General features: G+C 43.6%; 1 protein-coding gene across 1 annotated transcript; it reads right to left on the bottom strand.

Annotated features, from left to right (window-relative positions):
- On the bottom strand, nucleotides 1–23261 carry LOC139540395 (endoplasmin-like). The gene is made up of 16 exons (XM_071344190.1): nucleotides 23108–23261; nucleotides 22417–22519; nucleotides 21602–21743; nucleotides 16604–16720; nucleotides 16002–16333; nucleotides 15671–15782; nucleotides 15308–15412; nucleotides 15045–15161; nucleotides 14470–14685; nucleotides 14225–14290; nucleotides 13763–14032; nucleotides 13047–13292; nucleotides 3583–3719; nucleotides 3323–3401; nucleotides 595–819; nucleotides 1–507 (listed from the first exon to the last, which is right to left on the bottom strand). Exons 1-16 carry the CDS (start codon nucleotides 23154–23156, stop codon nucleotides 484–486), a joined length of 2340 nt encoding a protein of 779 aa, XP_071200291.1. The 5' UTR covers nucleotides 23157–23261; the 3' UTR covers nucleotides 1–483.
- Nucleotides 23262–23947: the final 686 nt, after the last annotated feature.

The following is a 23947-nucleotide window of genomic DNA, read 5'->3' as shown; positions in this document are numbered from 1 at the left end:
ATTTTCCCGATAAATATTTATTTAATGGGATCAAGTGACAGTATCGATCACATCTTTCATCTTTTCCAAAGACAGCTCAGTTAAATATTAACAAATTTACAATCATGAGGAATGTAAAAAAAAAAAAAAAAAAATCCCATCCCATCAGGACCTTCCCGAGTGAGTGAAAGGTGGCCAATGGCCATCAATGTCTTAACTTAGCCTGATCTGTTGGGCAAGACCACACAAACAGATCTGGGACCCGGCTAGTCTTCACTGACCGTTGGTGACTCTTGGCCAGCTGGTGGTGGTCTTGGCTATCCAGACTGAATCACACCGTTTCACTGTCGCAATGACTAATTCGTAGATAATGGAGTGAAACATACAGAATTAAGCTAAATGCAGTCGGAATTTCAAGGCTAGGACTTGGTTGGCCATAGGTGTTCTTGGTTGTGGCTCAGCCCCAGGATAGGTCCATCATGACACCCACACTCATTTAGTGCTTTATAATTCATCTTTATCTGTTACCTATATGGGAAAGAGGAAGGAAAAAGGTTAGTAACAGGACTTAGTGGATACTGGCCTAAACATAGTTGTTGTACTTAAAAAACATACCACTTCATCCTCATCTTGAATTTCCTCTTCTTCCGCTGCCTCTTCAGGCTCCTCCTCTGGCTCCTCAACCTGTTCGTTGAGGTCTACGTTCATACTGAGCCGCAGCATGCGTTCAATCCTGTCTCCATAGGCCTTGGTGTCTTGAAGCTGGTAACCTGAACGCAGCGTGGCCGTCTCAAACAACACCATGGCCAGGTCTGAGGCAGTCTGGTCCTCGGCGTCAGTCTACGGGGAGACGAATACAAATAAGTTATGTTTACAGTTCGAGTCATTTAGTAGCAGTGTTGGGGAAGCTATTCTTAAGAGTTTACCAAGCTACCAATTACTTCACACTGAAAGTTTAGCTTAACTAAAGCTAACCTTAAAAGTAAACTATTTACCTGAAATTCTCTATGAAAAAAGCAGTTTACTACATCCAAACGACTTAATTTTTAACCATCGTATGTATATCGGAAATGTCAAGACTACAAATTGTCACTTTGGGGTCATATGTTAACAGAACGTGTAACAACCTAAACACCAAAAACAAATGGACTAAGTGAGAATTAGACAGGGCCCGGTTTCCCAGATAGTGATGGAACTTAGGCTTACGAGTGTTTTAAAGACTAATCGTTCCTACAACGTCCGAAGACTAAACATGCGTTTCCCAAAACACCACGCAGATAGAAAAGTCACCGAGTGAGTCATTGGCGCATGTGTCGATATTGATAGGTTCTTTCTCCATTCAAATCTTCATTCAAATCTTACCCTTACATTATTTCACAATACTGACGAGGGATCAACTCCTAGAGAAAAACGACCACTATTAAAGTGGCTTATTACAATACAAAAAAAAAAAGCACTAAATCACCGATTTGGCACATGTTCGGCTACACATGAAATATATTGGAGACAAATTACAGACGTAGCAAAATAGAACATGAAATGCATTTCAATATGACTGAAATAGGCCTATATTCTAGCGTTTATATTTTAATTCAGCCATCTCAGTAAATTTGAATAATCTTTTTATAGGTTGGTTGTATTAAGACAGACAACTTTGTTTTCTAATTAATTTTGTTCTGAAGTTAAGCAGACAGAGACATAGTATCACATGGTTTATGTTCGATTACGGGCATTTTCAAGCACAACGTTAATAACGATGATTTTGGGAAACCGCTCTGAAATTTAACGATGCTACTACGAAGGTTCTAACGACCAACTTAGCCTTAAATATGCTTTTGGGAAACTGGGCCCAGCTCTGATGCCAAAAAGGAAATTGCCTACTTCACAACTTTTTTAGCAAAAATTAAATATGGGTGTAGTTTGCTACACTGTTACATGGAGAGAAAAAAAATGAACTACTGAAAACACTACCTAGATATGAATTATGTTCAACTACCACCAAGCTACTGCAAAATTAAGTTAAATTACATGTAGTTCACTACTCCAACACTATTATCAGACACTTGTCGTCGAGGGTGACACCCAGTTAGTGTATTGAACTAAAAACAGTAATGACTGCCCACAGATCACCAGACTGACAGCAACATGTACCATTTCAGTTGTCAGTGTCTATCAGTGAGCTCCCAAAAGTTTTGGGAGAGTGACATGTAATGGAAGGATAAAATGAGGTTAAAGCGCAGACTCCGCTTTAAAATTGGAGGCCATTCATATCGGTTGAACCATTTAGAAATTACAGCACTTTTTGAACCTAGTCAGCATTTTAGGGGACCGAAAAGTATTGGGACAATTTTACTTGTGTACTAAAGTAATAAACCATTCAGTACTTGGTCCCATAGTCATAGCACACAATGACAAGATCAAGCTTGTGAGTACAAATTTGTTGGATGCTTTTTGTCGTTTCAGATTTCGTGCCCAAATAGAAATTAATGGTCAATAATGTATTGTGTCATTTTGGAGTCACTTATTGTAAAGAATATATGTTTCCAAACACTTCTACATTAATGTTGATGCTACTATGATTATGGATAATCCTGAAAGAGAGAGTGCGACGCACAAAAACAACTCCATTACAATAACAAAAACGTTATCCTCCCCTGTTGTTGTAATGGTGAGATGTTAGCATTTCTTGGGGGGGTATGATGTGTTAAACTTTCTCACCTCATCATTATTCACGATTCAGTTAGGATTATCCGTAATCATGGTAGCATCCACATTGATGTAGAAGTGTTTAGAAACATCCTATTCCCAATAGAAGTGACTCCAAAATGAATACATTTACCGTTTATTTCTAAATCGTGCACAAAATCAGACCACCAAAACAAACACATTTGTAGAGTCAAAAGCTTAATTTAGTCATTGCATGTTATGAACATGGGACCAAACACTGAACTTTAATCCACATAAATGAAATTGTTCCAATACTTTGTCCCCTAAAATGGGGGAGGCAATTATTTACAAAAAGTGCTGTAATCTAAGCGTTTCACCTAATCTGGATGAAAATACCCTCAGATGAATACTGACAGTCTGCACTTTAACCTCAGTCATAACATCATTTCAAATTCAAAGTGCTGGAGTACAAAGCAAAAAAAAAAAAAAAAAAGGGTACAGTCCCAATACCTTTGGAGCTCTGTATAATGGATCAATAATATTGTGTTGTATTACAGACATCACTCAACTGATGATACGTTCTCTGGCTTGGACCACATTGGCGCCACTCAATAATCAGGTTGAGATGCAGTATTATGAACACAGCTTCACAAGGTTGTGTGTACGTGATACTTACAGAAATGCGTTTCAGCATTTCCTTGATGAGAGGGTGCTTTGGGTTGATCTCTAATGTTTTCTTCTGGCTTGCGTAATAACTGGAAATACAAAGCAGAACACAACATAAAAGACATCAAGAAGGGTCACAAAACAAAGGATGGTATTATGAAGTGAGATCCAGGTTTACCTCAAATATAAAAAGTCTCCCATTGACAGATTGAGCTTTTGTGTAACATCAACACTTCAGAACACTACCCGAAGTGCATAGTGATCACTCACTTTGTGGAGACGTCTTTTCCTGTCTGGTAGGCCTGTGCCTTCATGATCCTCTCCATGTTACCGGACCAGCCGTACTGGCTGGCTACCAGGGCACAGGGAGACTTGGTCAGCCTCTGGGACAGGATAGCCTTCTCAATCTAAAGAAAAAATAAAATTGGCAAATATGAAACGGTTTCCCACAATATATGACAAGTAGCCTAGTGGTTAGTGTTGGGCCAGTAACCAAACGTTTGCTAGATCGAATCCCCAAGCTGACAAGGTAAAAATCTGTCCTTCTCCCCCTGAAGGCAGTTAACCCACTGTTCCTAGGCAGTCATTGTAAATAAGAGTTTGTACTTAAGACTTGCCTAGTAAAAAAATAAATAATAATTAAACATTTCATCCCAAAACATTTAGGGCCGGATTCACTGTTGAGCATGTTATTAATCATGACAAGGGCTGTTGCGGTGACCATATTACTGCCACACTGGCAGTCATGAGTCATACGTCTTCGGAACGTATTCAGACCTTGACTTTTTCCACATTGTTACATTACAGCCTTATTCTAAAATGGATTAAATGAATACAAATCTTCAGTAATCTACACAAAACCCCATAATGACAGAGCAAAAGCAGGTTTAGAAAAAAAAACTGAAATACCTTCACATAAGTATTCAGACCCTTGGCTATAAGACTCAATTGAGCTCAGGTGCATCCTGTTTCCATTGATCCTTGAGATGTGTCTATACCTTGGAGTCTACCTGTGGTAAATGCAATTGCTTGGACATGATTTGGAAAGGCACACCTGTCTATATAAAAAAGGTCCTACAGCTGGCAGCGCATGTCAGAGCAAAAACCAAGCCATGAGGTCGAAGGAATTGTCCGTAGAGCGCTGAGACAAGATAGTGTCAGATCACAAATATGGGGAACGGTAGGAATACATTTCTGCAGCATTGAAGGTCCCAAGAACAGTGGCCTGCATTCTTAAATGGAAGAAGTTTGAAACCACCAAAATGCCTAGAGCTGAGAGCCCCTCTCAGCTCTAGGCACCTTCCAACAGGTTCACCTTCCAACAGGAAAACAACCCAAAGCACACAGCCAAGACAACGCAGGAGTGGCTTTGGGATAAGTCTCTGAATGTCCTTGAGTTTCCCAGCCAGAGCCCAGACTTGAACCCGATCGAACATCTCTGGAGAGACCTGAAAATTGCTGTGTAGCGACGCTCCCCATCCAACCTGTGGGGAGAGGGTCTGCAGCGAAGAATGGGAGAACATCCCAAAATACAGGTGTGCCAAGCTTGTAGCGTCATACCCAAGACGCTCGGCTGTAATCGCTACCAAAGGTGATTCAACAGAGTACTTAGTAAAGGGTCTGAATACTTATGTAAATGTAATATTTCAATTTTCTTAACCTGTTTTTGCTTTGTCATTATGGGGTATTGAGTGTAGGTTGATGAGGAAAAAACAATACATTTTTGAACACCGCTGTAACCTAACAATGTGTAAGTCAAGGGGTCTGAATACTTTCCCTAGGCACTAACTGCAGTAAAATCCCACGTGACCTTTGAGTCACAGTAATGTATTTTTATGCACTCTGGACATGATTTGGTAGTACCCAACCTGCTAACGACCACCAGGTCCTTATGGCCTGGTACGTCGGGCTTTATTGTCCTAACCACCGACGTCAATGCAAATAAAATCTAAACGTCTATCCACGAGTCAGAATGTATAGCTCTAGGGGCTGCTGTTGGTTCATTGTGCAGGGCGGCTTATGGAGTTAAGCAAAAATGTGTGAATGAATAACCTAGCAATTGGCCTTTTTTTTCTTTTCTTTCCCATAAATATATTAAGTGACATTACCTTCAGCTATACAGAAACTCACTGATTTTCCATCTCCTCCCGCTCCCTTATACAGAGCGCAGAGGGGCTCTCAGCAGTTTAGTGAAATATGTTACTGTCGTGATTCAAAATAAACTCAGCAAAACAATAAAACACTGGCAACTGCGTATATTTCAGCAAACTCAACATGTGTAAATATTTGTATGAACATAAGATTCAACAGACAAACTGAGCAAGTTCCACAGACATGTGACTAACAGAAATTGAATGTGTACCTGAACAAGGGGGGGGGGGGTCAAAATCAAAAGTCAGTATCTGTAGTGACCACCAGCTGCATTAGGTACTGCAGTGCATCTCCTCATGGACTGCACCAGACTTGCCAGTTCTTGCTGTGAGATAACCCACTCTTCCACCAAGGCATCTGCAGGTTCCCAGACATTTCTGTGGGGGGGGGGGGGCTAGCCCTCCGATCCAACAGGTCCCAGAAGTGCTCAATGGGAATGAGATCCGGGCTCGTCGCTGGCCATGGCAGAACACTGACAGTTCGGTCTTGCAGGAAATCATGCACAGAACGAGCAGTATGGCTGGTGGAATTGTCATGCTGGAGGGTCATGTCAGGATGAGCCTGCAGGAAGGGTACCACATGAGGGATGAGGATGTCTTCCCTGTAACAGTGTTGAGATTGCCTACAATGACAAACTCAGTCCGATGATGCTGTGACACCGTCCCAGACCATGACGGACCCTCCACCTCGATCCCGCTCCAGAGTACAGGCCTCGGCGTAACGCTCATTCCTTCGATGATAAATGCAAATCCGACCATCACCCCTGGTGAGAAAACCGCGACTCGTCAGTGAAGAGCACCTTTTGCCAGTCCTGTCTGGTCCAGCGACGGTGGGTTTGTGCCGTTGATTTCTGGTGAGGACCTACCTTACAACAGGCCTACAAGCCCTCAGTCCAGCCTCCCTCAGCCTACTGTGGACAGTCAGAGCGCTGATGGAGGGATTGTGCGTTCCTGGTGTAACTCGGGCAGTTGTTGCCATCCTGTACCTGTCCCGCAGGTGTGATGTTCGGATGTACCGATCCTGTGCAGGTGTTGTTACACCTGGTCTGCCACTGCAAGGACGATCAGCTGTCCTTCCTGTCTCCCTGTAGCGCTGTCTTAGGCGTCTCAGTACGGACATTGCAATTCATTGCCCTAACCACATCTGCAGTCCTCATGCCTCATTGCAGCATGCCTAAGGCACGTTCACACAGGTGAGCAGGGACACTGGGCATCTTTCTTTTGGTGTTTTTCCAGAGTCAGTAGAAAGGCCTCTTTAGTGTCCTAAGTTTTCATAACTGACCTTAATTGCCTACCGTCTGTAAGCTGTTAGTGGTCTTAACGACCGTTCCAGAGGTGCATGTTCATTCATTGAACAAGCATGGGAAACAGTGTTTAAACCCTTTACAAATGAAGATCTGTGAAGTTATTTGGATTTTTACAAATGATCTTTTAAAGACAGGGTCCTGAAAAAGGGATGTTACTTTTTTTGCTGAGTTTATTTAATTTTCCAAATTAAGCACTGGGTAGCTGCAAGAACAGGGTTAGAGAGCCCATGGCATACAGTTTGGGCAGAATATCACCTGTCACAGGGAGAGCATGCTCCACAAACAGTTGTTGATGCATGGAGTGAAAATGTTTTTATTTCTCAGCTGCCTACCCGGCATCATTGAAACACACCGGCGGGAAAGCGTGCAGCCTCCATGTCTTCTTTCCCCTGCCCATTTCCCAAATCCAAGATGGCGTAGCAGTCAGATGTCCTTTGTCCTCGTCCTGTCCCGTGTATATATTTTTCTATCTTTTTATATATATATTTTTTCTTCTTAAAAACTCAACTTCAAAACACTCTCCTGCAACCTACCTCACCAAATGTGGTGCGGATCTGCTTTTTTTCTCCTCAAAGGTATTATTCACCTCGTATCCGAAATCTACAACAGAAGCTAGCCAGTAGTTAGCCAGCTCACAAGCTAACGTGAGTAGTTCAGCTAACCACAGCTAGCGCTTATCAGCTATCCTTTAGCTCGGAAAACTATTGCCAGTTTTGTACAACGCGACTCAGACCAGAGCATACCAGACCTATTTTCTCTCCATATCCCCGGATTTTTACCGCAAGCTCTGGACATTTACACCTGGATCTTGCAGCTAACTAGCTGCTATCCGAGTGACTATTGGCTAACATCAATTCCGTAGCAAACACCAATTATCCCGGAGCTAGCCAGCTGAAGAGTTCCATCAGCCACTCCTGGGCTACAATCACCTATCCGGACCCGTTTTACTGCCGATGCGGAGCCCCACCGGGCCTTCACGACTGGGATACCGACGTTATCTGCCCGAGGGAGTTATTCATCTAGCCAGAAGTTAGCCAGCTCACAAGCTAACGTGAGTAGTTCAGCTAACCACAGCTAGCGCTTATCAGCTATCCTTTAGCTCGGAAAACTATTGCCAGTTTTGTACAACGCGACTCAGACCAGAGCATACCAGACCTATTTTCTCTCCATATCCCCGGATTTTTACCGCAATCTCTGGACATTTACACCTGGATCTTGCAGCTAACTAGCTGCTATCCGAGTGACTATTGGCTAACATCAATTCCGGAGCAAACACCAATTATCCCGGAGCTAGCCAGCTGAAGAGTTCCATCAGCCACTCCTGGGCTACAATTACCTATCCGGACCCGTTTTACTGCCGATGCGGAGCCCCACCGGGCCTTCACGACTGGGATACCGACGTTATCTGCCCGAGGGAGTTATTCAACTGGCCCCTCCATCGCGACGTAACCTGAACGCCCATATGCTAACTGCGGCCCGCTAATCGTTAGCTGTCTTGAGCATATCGGCTGCTATCTGAACAGGTCTATCGAACAATCTTACGCCGCGGGCTAGCTTAGTGGAGGCCTCACTGCTCCATCTACGGCTGCCCCCTGGACACTATGATCACTTGGCTACATAGCTGATGCTTGCTTGACTGTCCATTAATTCACGGTACTCCATTCCGTTTATTTGTGTTTTATCTGTCGGCTCTGTGCTTTAACTCAGGATCTGTGTGTAGTTAATCCGACCCTCTCTGCCTAGCCGTCGCCATTTTTACCTGCTGCTGCGTTAACTGACTAGCTGCTGTTATCTCACCTGTTGTTTTAGCTAGCTCTCCCAATCAAGACCTGCAATCACTTTATGCCTTATTGTATGTCTCCCTCAAATATCAATATGCCTTGCATACTGTTGTTCAGGCTAGCTATCATTGTTTTGGTTTGCAATGGACCCCGTAGTTCCACTCTCCGTACCTCTGATACCCCCTTCGTCCCACCCCCCACACATGCGGTGACCTCACCCATTGAGACCAGCATGTCCAGAGATACAACCTCTCTTATCATCACCCAGTGCCTGGGCTTGCCTCCGCTGTACCCACGCCCCACCATACCCCTGTCTGCACATTATGCCCAGAATCTATTCTACCACGCCCATAAATCTGCTCCTTTTATTCTTTGTCCCCAACGCTCTAGGCGACCAGTTTTGATAGCCTTTAGCCGCACCCTCATCCTACTACTCCTCTGTTCCTCGGGTGATGTGGAGGTAAACCCAGGCCCTGCATGTCCCCAGTCACCCTCATTTGTTGACTTCTGTGATCGAAAAAGCCTTGGCCTCATGCATGTCAACATCAGAAGCCTCCTCCCTAAGTTTGCCTTACTCACCGCTTTAGCACACTCTGCCAACCCTGATGTCCTTGCCGTGTCCGAATCCTGGCTTAGGAAGGCCACCAAAAATTCTGAGATTTCCATACCCAACTATAACACTTTCCGTCAAGATAGAACTGCCAAAGGGGGAGGAGTTGCAATCTACTGCAGAGCTAGCCTGCAAAGTTCTGTCATACTTTCCAGGTCTATGCCCAAACAGTTCGAACTTCTAATTTTAAAAATTAATCTCTCCAGAAATAAGTCTCTCACTGTTGCCGCCTGCTACCGACCCCCCTCAGCTCCCAGCTGTGCCCTGGACACCATCTGTGAATTGATCGCTCCCCATCTAGCTTCAGAGTTTGTTCTGTTAGGTGACCTAAACTGGGATATGCTTAACACCCCGGCAGTCCTACAATCCAAGCTTGATGCCCTCAATCTCACACAAATCATCAAGGAACCCACCAGGTAAAACCCTAAATCCGTAAACATGGGCACCCTAATAGACATTATCCTGACCAACCTGCCCTCCAAATACACCTCTGCTGTCTTCAATCAAGATCTCAGTGATCACTGCCTCATTGCCTGTATCCGCCACGGGTCCGCGGTCAAACGACCACCCCTCATCACTGTCAAACGCTCCCTAAAACACTTCTGCGAGCAGGCCTTTCTAATCGACCTGGCCGGGGTTCCCTGGAAGGATATTGACCTCATCCCTTCAGTTGAGGATGCCTGGTCATTCTTTAAATGTTACTTCCTCACCATATTAGACAAGCATGCTCCGTTCAAAAAATGCAGAACCAAGAACAGATATAGCCCCTGGTTCACTCCAGACCTGACTGCCCTCGACCAGCACAAAAACATCCTGTGGCGAACTGCAATAGCATCGAAGAGCCCCCGCGATATGCAACTGTTCAGGGAAGTCAGGAACCAATACACGCAGTCAGTCAGGAAAGCAAAGGCCAGCTTTTTCAAGCAGAAATTTGCATCCTGTAGCGCTAACTCCAAAAAGTTCTGGGATACTGTAAAGTCCATGGAGAACAAGAGCACCTCCTCCCAGCTGCCCACTGCACTGAGGCTAGGTAACACGGTCACCACCGATAAATCCGTGATAATCGAAGACTTCAACAAGCATTTCTCAATGGCTGGCCATGCCTTCCTCCTGGCGACTCCAACCTTGGCCAACAGCCCCGCCCCCTCCGCTGCTACTCGCCCAAGCCTCCCCAGCTTCTCCTTTACCCAAATCCAGATAGCAGATGTTCTGAAAGAGCTGGAAAACCTGGACCCATACAAATCAGCTGGGCTTGACAATCTGGACCCCCTATTTCTGAAACTGTCCGCCGCCATTATCGCACCCCCTATCACCAGCCTGTTCAACCTCTCCTTCGTATCATCTGAGATCCCCAAGGATTGGAAAGCTGCCGCGGTCATCCCCCTCTTCAAAGGGGGAGACACCCTGGACCCAAACTGTTACAGACCTATATCCATCCTGCCCTGCCTATCTAAGGTCTTCGAAAGCCAAGTCAACAAACAGATCACTGACCATCTCGAATCCCACCGTACCTTCTCCGCTGTGCAATCCGGTTTCCGAGCCGGTCATGGGTGCACCTCAGCCACGCTCAAGGTACTAAACGATATCATAACCGCCATCGATAAAAGACATTACTGTGCAGCCGTCTTCATCGACCTGGCCAAGGCTTTCGACTCTGTCAATCACCATATTTTTATCGGCAGACTCAGTAGCCTCGGTTTTTCTAATGACTGCCTTGCCTGGTTCACCAACTACTTTGCAGACAGAGTTCAGTGTGTCAAATCGGAGGGCATGTTGTCCGGTCCTCTGGCAGTCTCTATGGGGGTACCACAGGGTTCAATTCTCGGGCCGACTCTTTTCTCTGTATACATCAATGATGTTGCTCTTGCTGCGGGCGATTCCCTGATCCACCTCTACGCAGACGACACCATTCTATATACTTCCGGCCCTTCCTTGGACACTGTACTATCTAACCTCCAAACGAGCTTCAATGCCATACAACACTCCTTCCGTGGCCTCCAACTGCTCTTAAACGCTAGTAAAACCAAATGCATGCTTTTCAACCGTTCGCTGCCTGCACCCGCACGCCCGACTAGCATCACCACCCTGGACGGTTCCGACCTAGAATATGTGGACATCTATAAGTACCTAGGTGTCTGGCTAGACTGCAAACTCTCCTTCCAGACTCATATCAAACATCTCCAATCCAAAATCAAAGCAAGAATCGGCTTTCTATTCCGCAACAAAGCCTCCTTCACTCACGCCGCCAAACTTACCCTAGTAAAACTGACTATCCTACCGATCCTCGACTTCGGCGATGTCATCTACAAAATAGCTTCCAATACTCTACTCAGCAAACTGGATGCAGTTTATCACAGTGCCATTCGTTTTGTTACTAAAGCACCTTATACGACCCACCACTGCGACCTGTATGCCCTAGTCGGCTGGCCCTCGCTACATGTTCGTCGTCAGACCCACTGGCTCCAGGTCATCTACAAGGCTATGCTAGGTAAAGTGCAGCCTTATCTCAGTTCACTGGTCACAATGGCTACACCCACCTGCAACACGCGCTCCAGCAGGTGTATCTCACTGATCATCCCTAAAGCCAAAACCTCATTTGGACGCCTTTCCTTCCAGTTCTCTGCTGCCTGCGACTGGAACGAATTGCAAAAATCTCTGAAGTTGGAGACTTTTATCTCCCTCAACAACTTTAAAAATCTGCTATCCGAGCAGCTAACCGATCGCTGCAGCTGTACATAGTCCATCTGTAAACTACCCACCCAATTTACCTACCTCACCCCCCATACTGCTTTTATTTATTTACTTTTCTGCTCTTTTGCACACCAGTATCTCTTCTTGCACATGATCATCTGATGATTTATCACTCCAGTGTTAATCTGCTAAATTGTAATTATTCGATTTATTGCCTACCTCATGCCTTTTGCACACATTGTATATAGATTCTCTTTTTTTTCCTACCATGTTATTGACTTGTTTATTGTTTACTCCATGTGTAACTCTGTGTTGTCTGTTCACACTGCTATGCTTTATCTTGGCCAGGTCGCAGTTGCAAATGAGAACTTGTTCTCAACTAGCCTACCTGGTTAAATAAAGGTGAAATAAAATAAAAAAATAAAAATTTGATAAATGGGCCAGTCTAAATCTAAACTCATTTTACATAATATAGAAGACAAAATTAAAATGAACTAGCATTAAACTGTACAGCAGGGTTAAATACATTTCTATCCAGTCAATTCAGATCGTAAACAAACGTTTTCAATTTCCCGTCTCCGAAAATCCCGTCTCCGAAAATTTAGTTAGAGGCTAAATTAAATTAATCTGATTGGTGAAAAGATGATCACTTGCGAGAACAGCTGCGCAGCCCGAGGCAAGGAACAATGGTCTAGTCGCATCATGCAACCCATACACATTTTGATGAAGTTTGTATCATTCACAACTCAATTCACCAAATAACCAAATCTAGCCTATAGGACCCGTTTCGGATGATCACTTTTCCACTCAACATAGCCACTTCATATGCACACTCCACAGGAGGCTGGTGAGGGAAGAACAGCTCAATGTCTGGAATAGAGTGGTAGCCATTACTATGAGTCCATCCTCCCCACTTAAGGTGCCACTGGTCACCTGTGGCACATGCGCTCCGGAATGTGAAACATACCCCTTCTATTTTATTCGGCTAAGTTGAATTATATGTGTGGAGGCCTAGAGATGCTAAACGTGTTTATGAGAAGGTAAATTACCGTGAGATCGGCAGTCTTTTGCATGACAACCGGCTGACAAAACGTCATGACCACCACAGCTCTAATCATGACTAAACAGTCTGGGGAAGAAAAAAAAAAGAAGTTGTCTGAAGTCTGGTCTTTCGCATTCATGATCTGCATGTTACCTTGTCCTTGAGGGCGCTGTCCTTCATCCAGGTTGTGAGGGGTTCGTACTCCTTCTCCAGGACCTCCCTGGTCTCCTTTGCTTTGTCGCTCTCGTCAAACTTGATGCCCTCCTTGGCCACGTTCTGGAAGCGCTTACCGTCGAACTCTGGCAAGGCCTGGACACAGTACTCATCCACTGGCTCGGTCAGGTAGATCACCTCATAACCCTTCTTCAACAGACTCTCTACGAAGGGAGAAGACTCAGCCTGGGGGAGAGGACATTCCACAAGGGAAGACGAGGTTAATGTTCCTAACCCTCGACTATATTACTCCTTACAGAGCTGCAAAACAAAGGGCCAAGGGGAAGGAGTCGTGAGCGAATTGGGACCAGCTGAGAGTGGTTGATTCAGATTTTCGGAGACGGGACTTTCTGCCTTACCCTCTGTTGAAAATGTCAGAATTCGAGGTAAGGGAGGAAAAGTCAAGGGAAAAGTTAGAGGCTAGCGTTTTAATTCATCCAGTTTATGGTCCACCCTCGCCCCACTTCCTTGTAGCTGGTCTTGGCCTTGAAGTACAGCTGGTCCCACTTCTTCATCTGTTATACATACCATTACACCAGAGTCACATATACCTACAGTACACTCCCCTCTGTATGTACTTGGACAGTGAAGCAAAAACCTTTAAATTTGGCTCTATACTATATGGAGGGGAGTGTTCAAAGTCAAACTCTACCCACCTCCTTACGGCTGGTCCCGGCCATGAAGTAGATCTTGTCCTGCTTGTCCTTCATCCTCTCCACGTACTGCTCCAGGCTGGCCAGCACCGTGTCGCTGTTGGAGGTCTGAAAACGTAGCAGTTTGGCCAGACGAGTCCGGTTGGAGTGGTCCTCGATCACGCCCAGCTTAATGTTGGTGCCAAACTCCTTCCAGAACTTGTCATTGTACTGCTCCTCTGCAATCTTCTTTATCATGTCCAGGGTCTTACGCACCAGCTTCTTACGGATGACCTGGATGGGAGGGGAAAACGTAAGAAAGGAAGGGGCTTTACTTATGAAGCTCACATCATTAACCAATGTAGTGAATGATAAGTCATTTTATGTTCAAATCATCATCTTCTGTAAGCACCAAAGAGAAGAGATCTGACCAAAACATGTCAGTTAACAGTCTGAACCTGCTCATTTGAGATCGGAGAGGCTCACCTTGAGCAACTTGTGTTGCTGCAGGGTTTCTCTTGACACATTCAGGGGCAGATCATCAGAGTCCACCTAACCAAACAATCACATTATCATAAAATCAGAGAAACTTAAGTGTTAAATGAACTAGCATTAAACTGTACAGCAGGGTTAAATACATTTCTATCCAGTCAATTCAGATCGTAAACAAACGTTTTCAATTTCCTTTATTAAGCCAAGCCTCCATAGGCCCTAGAAGCTCCGTCACTCACCACTCCCCTGACAAAGTTCAGGTATTTGGGCATCATGTCATTGAAATCATCAGTGATGAAGACTCGACGGACAAACAGCTTGATGAAGTCGTTCTTCTTGGTTCCGTACTCGTCGAACATGCCCCTGGGGGCGGCAGCGGGTACAAACAGGATGGACTTGAAGGTGACCTCACCCTCGGCTGTGAAGTGGATGTGGGAGAGGGGCTCATCTGTGTCCTGGAGGAAAGATTGACATTTACATTTAAGTCATTTAGCAGACGCTCTTATCCAGAGCGACTTACAAATTGGAAAGTTCATACATATTCATCCTGGTCCCCCCGTGGGGAATGAACCCACAACCCTGGCGTTGCAAGCGCCATGCTCTACCAACTGAGCCACACGATTGTATTGACAAAATCAATACAATCCAAACACCAATCAAATGTATTGATTTATAAAGCCCTTTTTATATCAGCAGTTGTCAATGTTTTACAGTAAAATAAGACAAGACCCCAAAGAGAAAAAAATAAATGCGCATTAGCTAAGAAAAACTCAGTGGAAGGAAGAAATGTCAAAAGGAGGTTCAGACTGCATACCTTAGAGAAAGTCTTGTAGAAGGCTTTGTACTCGTCCTCCTCTACTTCTTTGGCTGGTCTCGTCCAGATAGGCTTGATGTCGTTCATCAGCTCCCAGTCCCACACGGTCTTCTCAACCTGGACGAAAGGAATGAAGTTGCTTCGGTATTTAAAAAAAGTCACTAATCAAAATCAAGTTGATGGCTTAGGTGTGCTAGTATTGGAATGGATCAAATACACTGAAGGAGAGTTTTGGGAAACAAAATAAAAACTCATGTTTTAACCTTCTTGGGCTTGTGCTCCTCTTCCTCCACTTCTACCTCTACCTCATCTTCAGTGTCATCTTTCTCCACCTCAGTGTCCTCAATGGGCTCCTCAACAGTCTCTGTCTGGGTAGAGAGAGAAGGGAACACGGCAATTTTATTTCTACAGCTCACTGCTATAAAAACACCATGGGTTGTGCCATTGACAACGAACTATGACGCCCTCAATTGTCTCAAATCCATCCTCTCCATCTGCACTGATCTGAAAACAGACCACATGAAAGCCAGTCTAATGATGAGCAACTACCACCAATGTTTCCAATCAGTGCAGATGAGGACAGGATATCATGTACAGTAAATTATAGTATAGTTCCACTCCTATACCTTGCTGGCCCAGATGTAGATGGGGAAGTTGATGAACTGTGAGTATTTCTTGACCAGGTTCTTGATGGTTTCCAGCTCCAGGTAGTCTGTAGCCTCCTCCTTCATCACCAACCTGGAAGAGTAAAACAAATGCTAAATGCAAGGCTTTGTACATTGATTTCATTAAGCTTCTGTCCCGTATGATCTTATCTTTCAATGGTACATAAGTAGTTAATTGGAATCATGGCCGCTGTATGAATACCATCACCTAGTATTCAAAACTGAAATACTTGGCGCACTGCCAGATGGGCGGGGTTTTCACTTTTGGGAGTATGCCATTGGAGGCACTTACGTGATGGTGGTGCCCCTGCCGAGCGTATCCCCGCGAGGGTCCTCAATGACAGAAAACTCATTGGAGTCAGACTCCCAGATGTGCTGTGTGCCGTTGTTGTGCTTTGAAGACACGATCACCTTGTCGGCAACCAGGAAGGTGGAGTAAAAGCCCACGCCGAACTGGCCAATAAGCTCAGAGGTGGACTGGCCCTCGGTTTCAATCTCCGTCATCTTGTTGAGGAACTCGCTGGTGCCCGACTTGGCGATGGTACCCAGGTTCTTAACCAAGTCCTCTTTGGTCATGCCGATGCCCGTGTCAGTGATGTGGAGCATGTTCTTCTCTTTGTCCATCTGGGGAGGAGAAAATTAAGAAGAAAGCTCAAGCTCAGAAGTCCTAATAGTATTCATCTTACGATTCCCAAGTCTTGTGGAATGGATCAGTCAAAAACATTGACAAAGTTAAGGCATTTGGCTCCTCCTCAATTCAGCTTTACTTGATTCCGTGCATCCTCTCCTAACAGTCTCAAAACCCACTGGAGAAGGTCTGAAAGGAGGAACTTTGGACATTCTCCAGTACGGAATGCGAGTTGAGATTGAACCTGTGAGGACCATGAAAATCACCTTGATCTTGATGGTGAGCTCCTCATTGGCTGCCAGTGCATCCTCGTTGGTCAGAGACATCAGTCTGATCTTATCCAGAGCATCAGAGGCGTTGGATATCAACTCCCTCAAGAAGATCTACAACACACAAGGATTAAAGGATGGTTATGGTTGACTTATACCCATTTGCCCCCTTGGTTTGATTAAATCCACAATCTGTATTTAGGGACCGCTCTTTCAAAAGGATAGCCTACACAGTTCATATCAGGCAGGTGTGCCATTAGCGATACGCATTATTCTGTAGGCTTACTGATGTAGCATAGTAGTTAGGCCAGTGGCTTCCAAACTAGGGCTTGGGTTACCTGATATAAGAAGTCTTAAATCATTGTAATGTGGTTAACCTTGATTTAAAATGATTCCAATCTAAAAATTAAAATTCAGCTTGTGAGCACCGTTAGATCATGGGAAAAGGCTACACTTGAATCATTCCCACGGTGAATGGCTAAACCCACTACGCTATGAAACCACACACACTAATTGCAGAGACTGATATTACCGGCCGCAGTTGATTAGGGATGGTCATATGACCTTTGACTGTTCCAAGTACTGGCATGATTTTTTTGGAGGGCTACAAAATAAAATTTATATAAGCCATTTTTAGAAAAGTAACATTTCACTACACGCCAACAATGCCTAATTTATCATAACAATTACAGATAACGAATCCTAATTGCCTCATTTTCAGTCAATAAAGTGTTATTTAAAATTAATTTATTGAAACTAATATCAACTGGCTATATTGTGGAACACGATCTTCAAAAAAGGCAGTAACGTCAGCAGTGTACCACTTGTAGAAGCCTATGGTTGTGCAATGGCATGGCCTTGTTTTGTAAATTTAACAGACAATCCGCTCTTATTTCCCGAGACCTTATCACACCCAAGACACATTTTTTGGTGAAAAAAAATGTTATACAGAATAAAATAGGTCAGACTAGACCGAAGTGATTCACATCTCATGTCAAGAACAGTTAATCAAAGAGTAATCATTTGAAACAGGGCTCAATTTGGAAAGTTGAAAGAAATCTCATGGTTACAAACCAAAAATCGGTCTTTCCAACATACAGACGATCGATTTAGTTAATTAAGCCTGTTCTGAATTTTCTAAATGGATTAACGATTCTACATTGAACACTATGGGGATGAATTATGGCCAGGACATCTGTTTGGTGATTAGGCCTAGGCTTAATGATTCCGATGAAAAATAGACTGTCTTTATCAAACTAATGTTATAGCATATTTTCAGTGTGGAACCGGTCTGTCTGTCTAATAGCCTAGGTTAACCAATTTGAAAATACCACTAGTAGTTGCAAAGTAGGGTCGCCACTAACATTAGTTACCACAGCCACGAAGTCATAAACCCTGTCCATTTCTACAATGTAGCTTCTTAACTTAACCACAGTGTTAACCTTAAAACCAAAACGCACATTATTGCATTTATACATTTTTGGTGGCTGTGGTAACTAGTGACAACCGCAAAGTAGCCTAATGCCTCGATCACACCGACAGAGTCATTGGCTGTGTTTGAATACCCACACTAACATACAGTATACTACATACTTAATGAGAATACACTACACTGTTAATTCTTTAGTATACTGTAAACAAACGGTATCGTTTCAGTTGAGCATACTAGAGCATCGCCTGTCTACCGGAAGTTGATGCTGTTGCTATGCAACCTCTGCTAACTTTTTAGCATAACAAATGACTAGCAAACATTTGACAATTTCAGGTGTGTACGTAAAGTCAATCTGTAGTGCTAGAGCGCGTTCTGGGCATTCGTTAATCCAGAGCGTTCAGAGCGCACACTGGCCGAGGAGTAGGGTCGGGCAGAGCATCCAACTGCAGTCAAGCACCCAAGCTAACTGGCTAACGTTGGCTAGCTACTTCCAGACAGAGAACACTGACCATTTTACACGCCATAGCAGAGCTGGTTAGGCTGTTTATGTTATCCAGAGCGTTGGTGACTTACTGTGCTACTGGCAACAATTACGCTTTTTTGCTGACGTTTACTGACACCAGTCATATTCAGAGTAGATGCTCTGAAACCGGAGTAGATGGCCAGAATTAACAATGTCCATCGAAACGGACAACGACTATACCACTTGTGAATAATCAAGTCAATAAAAATTGGTTAGTTAATATACTGCCTGGCAAGTTGATGTATTAGTATCCATCTAACGTTAGGTAACTAGCTAACATACCTGTACATACTGCTGTAGTGCTATGCGGTTCGCAAGGATAGTTTAGCTAACAAATTGTAAGCCAACATAACATTTGAAAATCAAGTCAATGAATTTGTAGTCGCTCAGACTTCAGCAGAATATTTCGTAATTTTCATCAAATCTGAAAACATTACATTACATAAGTACAGACAGTGTCCTGTGTATAATTCGTATTTAGTACGACACCCGGAAACTTTTAACATACTATATCCATACTATGACCACTGTGCATACTAAAAACAAAAAAGAAACGTCCTCTCCCTGTCAACGGCGTTTATTTTCAGCAAACTTAACATGTATTTGTATGAACATAACAAGATTCAACAACTGGAGCCAAACTGAACAAGTTCCAGACGTGTGACTAACAGAAACGGAATGTGTACCTGAACAAGGGAGGGGGGGGGGGGGGGGGGAAACCAAAAGTAAGTATCTGCAATGCATCTCCTCATGGACTGCACTAGATTTGCCAGTTCTTGCTGTGAGATGTTACCCCACTCTTCCACCAAGGCACCTGCAAGTTCCCAAACATTTCTGGGGGGGGGGGGGGGAAATGGCCCTAGCCCTCCGATCCAACATGTCCCAGACGTGCTCAATTGGATTGAGATCCGGACTCTTCGCTGGCCATGGCAGAACTGATAATAAGTCTGCCAGAGCAGAGGCAGTAGGTATGATCACGCGTTATATTGATAGGTACGTGAATTGGACCATATTGTCGCCCTGCCGGAGCATTCGAAATATAACTAGTGCTTTTGGGTGTACGGGAAATGTGAGTAAAAAGTAGATTTTCTTCAGGAATGTAGCGGAGTAAAAGTAAAAGTTGCCAAAATAGTAAAGTACAGCTACCCCAAAACACTACTTAACAAGTACCAACGTATTTTTACTTAGTTACTTTACACCACTACAAATGACTGATTGGCTGAGAGAAAAGCATGATAAGATTGTGGGGGCTGTTTTGTTAAACTTCAGTGCAGCTTTCGACATCAATCATAGTCTGCTGCTGGAAAAACATGTGTTATGGCTTTACACCCCCTGCTATATTGTGGACAAAAAGTTACCTGTCTCACAGAACATGTTCTTTAATAGAAGCATCCAACATAATCCAGGTGAAATCAGGAATTCCCCAGGTCAGCTGTCTAGGCCCCTTACTTTTTTCAATCTTTACTAATGACATGCCACTGGCTTTTTTGTAAAGCCAATGTGTATGTATGCGGAAGACTCAACACTATACAAGTCAGCTACTACAGCAACTGAAATGACTGCAAAACTTAGAGCTGCAGTTAGTGTCAGATTGGGTAAAAATAAGTTCTGAAATATTTAAACTAAAAGCATCGTATTCGGGACAAAATCATTCATTAAACCTCAACTAAACCTTGTAATCAATGTGGAAATTGAGCAAGTTGAGGTGACTAAACTGCTTGGAGTAATCCTGGATTGTAAACAGTCATGGTCAAAACATGTGGATACAACAGTATCTAAAAACAGAAGTCTTTCCATATAAAGCACTGCTCGGCCTTAACACTATCAACAAAGCAGGTCCTAGTTGTGTCACGGGGGTCATAGAAAAATTACAATTGGCTCAGAACAGGGCAGCACGGCTGGCTCTTAAAAGTACACAGGGCGCTAACGAAAATATGCATGCCAATCTTGCATGGCTCAGTGGAAACGAGATTGACTTAATCACTACTTGTTTTTGTAAGAAGTAGTGACACCCATGCATACCCCACAAGACATGCCACCAGAGGTCTCTTCACAATCCTTAAGTCCAGAACAGACTATTGGAGGTGCATAGTACTACATGGTCCTATTCCACATCAGGTAACTGATGCAAGCAGTAGAATCAGGTTTAAAAAACAAAAATACAGCTTGTGGAGCAGCGGGGACTGAAGACACAAAGGTACAGACACATACGCACACAAGCGCTACACACACGTACATTGTAATATTGTTGTGTGGTAGATATGTAGTGGTGTAATATTGTTATATGTACGGATTTCTCTTTTAGTGTTTGGACCCCAGGAAGAGTAGTTGCTGCCTTGGCAACAGCTAATAGGCATCCCTAATAAATACAAATCGGCATGCCAGACATGAGGATAACAGACTTCAACGTTTGACCAAAATCATTTAATAACTAAATAGTTAACAAGCTAGCTAACCAGTCAAACCACAAGCAATGTTTAGAATAGGCCACCTATTTAGTGTCCTTGTCTATCAAATTTTGTAGGCTACCTTACTTGCTCCTCCACCCCATCTGGCAACGGTCCGATTCGCATTGGCACAAGCCTCATGTGCGCAGAGTGGCACATATGGAGCTCTCTAGCATCTTGGAAGTGCACCTCAGTAGGAGTACCATTTGATGTTAAAAAATTGTTTGCCATGGTGGCAACAATTAAGCAGCTGCATTATAGAGGAAACAAATCTCCGGTCACATTTTAGACACTAAAATGTAATACATTTGAATGCCTTTAACTTATATAAATATCTAAAACAGACAGGACGGCAGGTTAGTTAGCTCCTCCTCAAATAACATTAAATGGCTTCAGGATAAGGCTGCAAAATTCCTGAAATGACAGTTGGAGGATTACCAGAATCAGGAGGGAATAATCAGGAAGGGAACCCTTCAGCGGGGAATCCTCCAATTTTGGGGATGTTTTCATTATCTTTCAAGTCTACTTCACGATAAGGGCTGTTCCCCAGCCTGTTTGTGCGTGAGTGTTTGTCCCCAGCCACCGCCACTCACCTCCTTGTTCTTGTAGAGTGAGTTGATGATAAGCTTCATCATGCGGTTGACCTCTGCCTGGAAGACATGTTTCTCAGATTTCTCTCTGATCTCTTTTATCTGAGCTGCATTCAGCCCGTCCAGCTGGATAGACTCCTCCTCCCTGGAGGAGGAGTAGAAAATGTGTGATATTGAAAGGATTAAGCACTTAAGACAATGACCACTGTCATCACATTTCTGTTCCCTAGATAATGCTTTCAACATTGCTGACAAGAATTTGATTTAAAGGGCTGATTCACAGTCAGCAATGTAGACCATGGGCATGACTCCTGGTCAAGAATCTACCACCAGGGGTATTTCTTAAATTTAACCTTTATTTACCTAGGCAAGTCAGTTAAGAACAAATTCTTATTTACAGTGAAGGCTGACCCCAGCCAAACCGTCAACTAACCCAAAAGACACAGGTTCAATTGTGCACCGCCCTATAGGATTCCTGATCACAGCCAGTTGTGATACAGCCCAGGATCAAACCCGGGTCTGTAGTGACACCTCTAGCACTGAGATGCAGTGCCTTAGAACGCTGAGCCACTCAGGGCCTTCTGAGGCCTAGTCCAAAAGGTCAAAGCATAGTGACATGTCAAAGTGTACGGTGTCATTTTCTGTCATCTGTTCAAATACTGTACACAGATCAAGGTTGAGTTCATTAGGGCACAAAACCGAAAAAGTTGTAAAGCATCCACTTGTCAGTTTCCTTTCAGTGCCTAATGAATACAACCCAGCTGTGAGATGCTATGACCTCCCCTATGAATCTAGTTCCTCAAGTTTCTCTGACCTACCTCTGCACCACTTCGTCATCTGTTTTGGAACCATCTCTGCTTTTTCCCAGATCATCTTCCACAGTACCATCAATGTCAAGTCCATCCTCTGCTCTCACAGATGCTGAAATTAGAACAGAGTAGTTAAGAAAACACTTAAGTGAATGGACTTACCTGAAGGGCCAGCTATTCAGAGGCTGAATGTGTATCTAGTTACCTGTATCTAAGTATTTTTCAATCCAGCAAACTAATTGCATGCAATCTATAACTAGACAGCTTTATTACTTAGATGCATTTCCTGTATTCTGGTTACAACAAACTGAGATAACTAGGATGAACAAACCAAGACTAGCAGCAAATAAATACTGTAATCAGAGAGGGTGTAGCGCTATGGGGTTACTAGCTAACCAACTATAAAGCTAGGAAGAGGAGCAATGTTTGCTTGTACCTGTAAGGAAACTTTCAGAAACACGTGTGAAGTGAACACATCTCCTTGAATCAATTCCAATGAATAAAAACGTTAATTCATACAAATAAAAAGCCCAAATGATATCCATATCTAGGTAACTATTCGTTTGAATTGCAAGGTTGCATTTTAGCTAGCCAGCCATCTAGTTTACCTGGCTACAAATGAAGGAACTCGAGTTCAAGAGCTAGACAGCTCATGTGGATGAATGCAGTTAATAACACAACATATTCCTCAGATACTCACCGAATGCTAAATGTGCACAGAGCAGCCCAATGAACCAAATCCGCTTCATTTTGTGAAATATGATTCAAAGAAGCCCAGCTCTTCAGAAAAAAGCCGGGATCAACACAATCAACGATGCCTTGAAAGGGAAGAATGACAAACTCGCACTCCCACCAAAAGCGCTCCATTTAATACCCCCATAACGGACCAATCACAGGACACCACGCACAAACCTCAGCCAATAGCAGCAGGACATTTCACTATCTACAGGACATTTTTCTCCCAATAAATTTCTTCCATGTACAATTTAACACGTGTCTTGTAACCATTAGCAAAATAATTATTTTTGTGGTTCTAGTTGAGGCAGCAAAGATTATTGCTCAACAAACAATGTCTACGCATGTTGCTCAATCAGTGGTTGTAGATAATAAATTGTATTGTAATGATGGTTATTGATAAATGTTCTATTTATTCACTATAATGATGTTTTGTTCACTTACGGAAGCTCATAGCCTACCAAACATTCATAATGCAAAACATAAGAAAAATTTATTCACGCAATAAAGAAAAGCAGAGCGATAGGATATTTTAGGGACATAAATCTATGCATATGCAGGAGGTATGAGCAGACATGTTTACCACAGTCAGCTCAGTAGCATCTAGGTTTCTGGGATAACCTGACATTTTTGATATGATTAATGGATAGATCATTTTATCTGCAGTAGACTGTCGGTTGTCTGCAGCTTCAACATCCAACCACAGGTGGTGGTCAGGAATAATTTTTATTAAGTGGTGATAATGCTGTGTGTTTGTGTGTGTGTGTGTGTGTGTGTGTGTGTGTGTGTGTGTGTGTGTGTGTGT

This window comes from Salvelinus alpinus, chromosome 15 (genome assembly GCF_045679555.1).
Source record: "Salvelinus alpinus chromosome 15, SLU_Salpinus.1, whole genome shotgun sequence".
NCBI lineage: Eukaryota > Metazoa > Chordata > Actinopteri > Salmoniformes > Salmonidae > Salvelinus > Salvelinus alpinus.
This window is presented reverse-complemented; position numbering and strand designations above follow the sequence as displayed.

Excerpts from the sequence above, each read along its gene's own strand:
- LOC139540395 (XM_071344190.1), bottom strand. The coding sequence starts at position 23,156 with ATGAAGCGGATTTGGTTCATTGGGCTGCTCTGTGCACATTTAGCATTC. Across the intron at positions 16,721-21,601 it reads CACTCTACAAGAACAAGGAG|ATCTTCTTGAGGGAGTTGAT; the intron begins GTGAGTGGCGGT and ends TGTGTGTTGTAG. Across the intron at positions 14,291-14,469 it reads TGAACTTTGTCAGGGGAGTG|GTGGACTCTGATGATCTGCC; the intron begins GTGAGTGACGGA and ends TTGTTTGGTTAG.